Source organism: Podarcis vaucheri (assembly GCF_965113315.1).
Source record: "Podarcis vaucheri genome assembly, chromosome: 4".
Taxonomy (NCBI): Eukaryota; Metazoa; Chordata; class Lepidosauria; order Squamata; family Lacertidae; genus Podarcis; species Podarcis vaucheri.
Genome location: NC_138762.1, coordinates 65,836,339 through 65,843,002, shown reverse-complemented (window position 1 = coordinate 65,843,002; position 6,664 = coordinate 65,836,339). Strand labels below are relative to the sequence as shown.

General features: G+C 39.5%; 1 protein-coding gene across 1 annotated transcript in view; it reads left to right on the top strand.

Moving 5' to 3' along the window:
- The window catches only part of POLA1 (DNA polymerase alpha 1, catalytic subunit), a 186,151-nt gene extending 179,487 nt beyond the window's left edge, over positions 1-6,664 (top strand). The window contains exon 37 of the mRNA XM_082219941.1: positions 5,469-6,664. Within this exon, the coding sequence (XP_082076067.1) occupies positions 5,469-5,632 (164 nt within the window). The 3' untranslated portion in view covers positions 5,633-6,664. The remainder of the gene's footprint in view (positions 1-5,468) is intronic.

Below are 6,664 nucleotides of genomic sequence, written 5' to 3'. Positions count from 1 at the left end.
GTTTAAAGATTTGTTGATGCTATCTGAATTTTATTTCATTTATTTCATTAAAATCCTAGTAATATTTAAGGTCTCTATTTTATACCTATTAAAAATTGTTTTGGTCTGCATTGTGTTCATTTTGTATTGATATTGTGAAAGGGGTATTTGGGTTTTCCCACCCCCTCCCTAATATAAATATAGAAAGTCTGTGAGAGCTATGGTTTCAGCTGCTATAAAACCGTATTCCATACATATATTTAAATGTTCCACATTGCACTTCAGTCATATTACAACTTTGTTCTCAGAAAGGATTAACTGCTCTATTGATTAAAGTCTCATTTAGGAAGAAAAAGTGAGCTTTTATATGCATCTCCAAGTTGGATGGTATGGTAACCTGAAAGTATTGACTGGCTGTGTGATATACAGCGGTCACAATTGTCTTTTACTAAGAAGAGCACAGAGTGATGCTGGTTGTCATTCTTACTCTGCTGTGTGGCAGCGCAAATAGTCCCCTTTCTAACCAACCTGGTGGGAAAAGTCAATATCCCATCAGCAGAGGAGGTAAACACATCAGGAGCTGTGTCCTCTCTCATCTTCCCTCCTCTATATTACTACAGTTCTTTAAATCTATTCTCCCCAGTCATCGGATGCACTTCTGTCATTCAAATGCATAGTACTGCTATACTGCAGATATAGCTGTGGTCTGAATTTAATACTGTACTGTAGATCCTTTTTTTTTGTTTATATTTCAGACTAAAACATCCCCTCGTTGATTTCACATAGTTCCTTATTTTTCTACCATTAGCACACTTGATTAGATTTCTTTCTTTTTAATTTTGACTCTCGGTAGCAGTAATATTTTTAAATGTTTTTAAGAGGGGGTTACCTTGGACATCTTAGCCAAGTTCCCTGCACAAGACTTTTTCAAACCCCTTCCCCCTTTTTTTGGCAGCAGCTCCCCATGTGTGCTAAGATGACCACCCAAAGGTTAGAGCTCTCCAGAGTAATTTTATTATGTTCAAGGGACTGTCACTGCGGGAGGAGGGGACCTGGCAACACAGCCTCTGTGCGTGTAGCACTTTGCACACATTCATATAACTCTCTGTATACAAGCCGTTGCTTAATTTCCTTCCATTTATATTTTACTTCTGTTTGGATTGCATCGTTGATGTTTAAATATAGTGAACAAAACTGAGCAGCTCCTGTAGCGATAACCAGAAACGCTTTTTAATTGTGTCTCCCAGTGTAAATTTGATGATGATGTGATGATTTGATACAGTGCCTAAGAAGAAAGCACTGTACAAAGATAAAACAGACAAAGCCCTTCTCACGGGCTTACAATCTAATTAAGATAGCATAAAAAGGGGGATGGAAGGAAAAAACGAAGGAGATAACTAACAGATCTAATATGAGTAAATGTGTATATTTAGATGCAGTTCACAAAATCCATGCTGTATAAAACATGGCAAAGCCATATGAAGCCATTGAAGAGAAAATGTAGCTTGATATTGTCAAACAGAATAGAAACACAGAGGTAGAGCGTAGAAAACAGTAGAGGGGAAACCCTGCAATCCAAAGCAGGTTTATTCAGAAATAAGTCCGTACTAAGTTTACTTAGGATTGCAGTTGTAGGGTTGTATTCACTGCTAGTCCTCCTCAGAGTAGACCCCTTGAAGTTAATACACATGACTTACTTAGGTTCATTTATATGGGTCTTATTTTGAGCAGACCTGTGTTGGATACAACTCTTAGTCTACAATTGTGTACACGTGCACCTGGACTATGGGACTAAAAATGGTTTGAACAATATCATATTGTTTGCTCAGTAATACATTACAGTGGTACCTCGGGTTACAGATGCTTCAGGTTACAGACTCCGCTAACCCAGAAATAGTACCTTGGGTTAAGAACTTTGCTTCAGGGGGAGCACAGAAATTGTGCTCCGGTGCTGCGGCGGCAGCAGGAGGCCCCATTAGCTAAAGTGGTGCTTCAGGTTAAGAACAGTTCCAGGTTAAGAATGGACCTCCGGAACAAATTTAATGATAGCAGATCTCTTAATGCTTTGGGATAATGGCTTAATGGCAGAATGAGAACATAAGAAGAACCTGCTGCATCAGGCCAATGGCCATTCTCTTTGGTGCTGGTAAACGGGCTAATATCTCCTCATGCAGAGCTGTATGGACACATCAGAGGAACACTAGATTCATATCTAAGTGATAGGTGCAAAGATGTTTACCAACAAAATAGAAGCGGCCAGTTAGCAGGAAATGAGAGTGTGCTGTCTGAAGAACAAAACCCTCTTCAGGCCTTATTTTGCAGTGAGAAAGAACTAAGACTGACTACATGGCATTCTCAAGCTCCAGGATTTGGGACTCCCATATCTGCAATGGGCACTGCCCATTTGGTAGAGAATTTTAGATTTTAGACTAGCAGTGGGGTAGAGTCAGGTTCAAATCCCTACTTAGCCATGAAGTTAACAGGGGGCCCCTAGCTCAGTTACTCTTTTTCAAGCTAACCATCCTCACAGGACTGCTAAGAAAAAAGGGAAGCAGAAAGCCGTCCACATTACCCTGAGAGCGAGAGTGAAATAAAATGTTATAAAGAAATACATGTAAGACAGCTTTTAAGTTTTCAGTAAAACCTTGAATTAAGATTAAGAATTGTCCACCAAAAGGGATTTTAAAATGTTAGAATTTATTTTAAGATTTTCTGACTTCCTAGTATAATATGCATTATTAAAGTTAAAAGCGAAGGGACGCGGGTGGCGCTGTGGGTAAAACCACAGTGCCTAGGACTTGCCGATCGCATGGTCGGCGGTTCGAATCCCCGCGGCGGGGTGCGCTCCCGTCGTTCGGTCCCAGCGCATGCCAACCTAGCAGTTCGAAAGCACCCCCAGGTGCAAGTAGATAAATAGGGACCGCTTACCAGCGGGAAGGTAAACGACATTCCGTGTGCTGCGCTGGCTCGCCAGATGCAGCTTGTCACGCTGGCCAGACTTGTTATCCCCTTGGCTTTTTGATTAGGTTGGACCCAAACATGCCCTCCTGAAGACTGCTGTGCTACCTACCACACTGCTCCAGAGGGTGCCTCAACCCATTTTCAGGGATCACACAGGGCTGTGGGGGGAAAGGGAGAGCTCAGATCGGAGAGCATCTCATTCTATGGCCAGAACTCCACTGATGGAATTCTGGATTCAGTCCTTTATCTGCTGTGCTGCCTGTTTTGCACTTTTAATATTGAAGGATAGTTTACAGAGTAGATTCTACTACTAAGGGCAGAGGGACAGTTTGAAGGTAGCCCCACATACGGCCTATTATAATAATCCAGCCTTGTATGACTGTGACCAGGTGCTGCTCCAAGAATGAAGTACAGCCTAAGCTATGCAAAAGCACTCCTGACTCCATGCTGAGATTCTAAGTACAAAGCAAGATCTAAGAGGACTCTCAAACTATGTACCTACACACTTAACATGCATTATCTCGCTAATCCTCTTAACACCCTTTAAAAAGGGCCAGTATTATCGCTCCCATATTGCAGATGGCAAATTTGGCCTCTGACAATAGTGGTTTGGCTAAGACCAACTACTGACTTTAGCAAAGGTGATATTTCAACTGAAGCCTTTCTTGTTCAGTGGTTTTATATATATATTATTCAATATTATGCTGTGCTAGCTTATCGGTGAGTGATCTATTGATCACACATCTCAGTTTCTTTCTTTCAGTAAAATACAATGTCTAGTCATATGACCCTTTTCCTATTTTTTAAATTGCTTATTTCTCCATTTTACATCTTCAGTAAAACAGCAGAAACATTCAAATTGGAATCAGTTCATCTGTTCAGTAGAACACAAACTAGATGTTTGCTACCAAGCAATTGGTGGTGGTGGTGATGTTGTTTTTCTCTTATAGGCTCCTATGTCTTGAAACAATTCAGTCCCTTGAAATATCCCAGCACAAAAGTAACCTGCAGTCCTTTGGCTTAAACTCACTATACTCAATATTTGTGCACTTTTTCTGAGTTATTAGTGGGGGAAACATGATGAAATGTTGAAGTTCTTTGGGGAATCTTTGGGGAAATGAGCCTAGCTTAGTGGTAGAACAAACATATATGCCTTTGCATGCAGAAGGTTCCACGTTCAATATCTGGCATCTCCAGTTAAATGGACCAGGTAGCAGGTGATGCGAAATGCTTCTATCTGAGAACCTAGAGAGCTGCTTGCAGAGTGCATTATATTAGCTAGAAGGATAAACAGGGCGACCTGTGTTTCTTTCCTTTAGCATTCTTATTTTTTAACTCGTTTTTTTAAGATAGGCAGGGAAGCAAATAAGGCTCCCTAGAAATCTAAACAAAACACGGAACATGTTTGCTATTCCACTGCACTTGCACAGTCTTTAAAGTATACACACAACACTTACAGGGGGAGTATCTGCAAGTATTTTTTCAAGTGGTGTAAATACACAAGTACAGTGGTACCTGGGGTTACAGACGCTTCAGGTTACAGATGCTTCAGGTTACAGACTCCGCTAACCCAGAAATAGTACCTCAGGTTAAGAAATTTGCTTCAGGATGAGAACAGAAATCGTGCTCCGGCGGTAGCGGGAGGCCCCATTAGCTAAAGTGGTACCTCAGGTTTAGAACAGTTTCAGGTTAAGAACGGACCTCCAGAATGAATTAAGTTCTTAACCCGAGGTACCACTGTACATTAAAAAATGCATCAAGATAATTTCATATGTTCTGATTCAGGCCTATTACTTAAAATGGACTTGTAAAATAAAATAAAAAAGTTGAAGTTTGAAATATGGGAAGAATGCGCATCTTATCTTAATAGTTTCTGGGAATACCTTTCTGCAGTAACTTCCACGTGCTTTGCAATAGGCACGTAAAGGCAAGTTCCCAGTATCCTGCATTATTGCAAATATTTTCAGTAATCCGATCAATGAAGAGGGTTCAGTACATAGAAAGCAGATTGCCAGGCAACCATGCCATTAAGCAGCATTCTGCTTTTTTAAAAAAATTAAACTCTTTAAAGAGAAGCTACTATCTGTTGGTTCTGGTAAACTGTTCCCTCGTCCTCTTTCTCTTCCCCCTCCCACCCCCATTTATTCAGCATTAATGGACAAACAGTGTTTCCTGACATTTACTGACAGAAGGTGTAGCACCAATTCAGTTGGGGCATGACAGGTGGGTTGACTAATTCCCTGATGAGCTGGATTCAGTCTCTTTGTAAGTAACAAGTCTGACACTCTCCTAAACATGCTGACCAATGTACTTTTTTAAAAAAAGAAAAGAAAAAAAGGTAAGCATCAGAAGAAGAGGAAGCTCAGTAAAAAAGCATGTTGAATAGAAGTCTGGGAAATTTGGGTTCTGAGAGTCGGTAACCCTATACCAGAGTGTTTTAAAAGGCCAGAGTGTCCTGGGATTAGTGGCTATAAAATGATGAGTTCCTTTTTCTGATCTTTCAATTTGTTATTTCTCTCTCCCAACAGGTTGCGTGAATAACAACATGCTGGAAGAAACCAAGGAAAACTACAAAAAACTGAAGAGCACAGTAGACAAATGGTTGTCAGTGAGCAGCTACTCTGAAGTGAACCTCGGCAAACTCTTTCAGACATTCAATATAGTAAAATCTGTGGGAGATCCCAGTATTTAAGCACTGTGTGTGGGTAGAATGGAACAAAAGGCTTTTGTGGACTCTTTTATAGGCAAATATCTTCCTTGTTTTCATTTCTAGTTTTCCATCTACAGATACACACTAGTGTTGTTGTATCTTGTTTAAAAACAGACAAGTATACGTCAAATATTGGCTTTATTCGATGGCAAAAAATATTAAAAGGTCATGTTAAAAGTCAGTATATATACTGAACACCTGTACCACTTACTTTTCAATAAATATCTATTTGTTGTATATCTGGACCTAGAAGGGAAGAAAGGGGTGGAGAAATAGCTTCTTTAATTGAATAATTCCCAGTGAGAGTTGCTGGAATGTAAGTGATCCTAGACTTTGCTCCAGGGTAGTTAGTAGAGGTGCTTTCAGGAAAAGAGGTTAGTGGAGGTCTCAGTAGGAGCACTAATGTTTTCTCTTTTCACAATTTATCTACTTCATGATCATATACACAGCAGTTAAAAACAATGCTAAAGCCAAATTCTTCCTATTAGTACTTGATTCTAATGTAATCTTTATTTTTGAACCTACATTTGAGGGAATTTTTCCACAAAACAGTATTCATTCAAACAATAAATATTGTGCTGTAAAGACACAGACTAACCACATGGAAATGAATGCTAAAGCACCAATTGACTTTTGTACAGGGCAAGGAGACTGTATGTATGCAGCAGATTCTTCATACCACACACACATATCTAAATGTTACACTTTGGTTCCTTTGGGTTCAACAGAATAAACTTCAGTGCATGCTGTGGCGAGAAAATGGAAACAAGACATAAAAATGGAACTCACTTCAGCCAACAAATAAAAGTAACTTCTATACTGTATAAAGTAAATAAAGCCAAGGCAAAGTTTTTAGAGAGATTTAACAATGGTGTCTAATCTGTTTACCGCCAGTAAAATAATGAACAGAAATTTTAACGTCCTTTATTGGTGCATGCTAAAGTATTTCTAAATGTGTGTGTAAAGTTTTATACTGTTGAAAGGAAAATAATAAAGTTTTCTACTGTAAGAAAA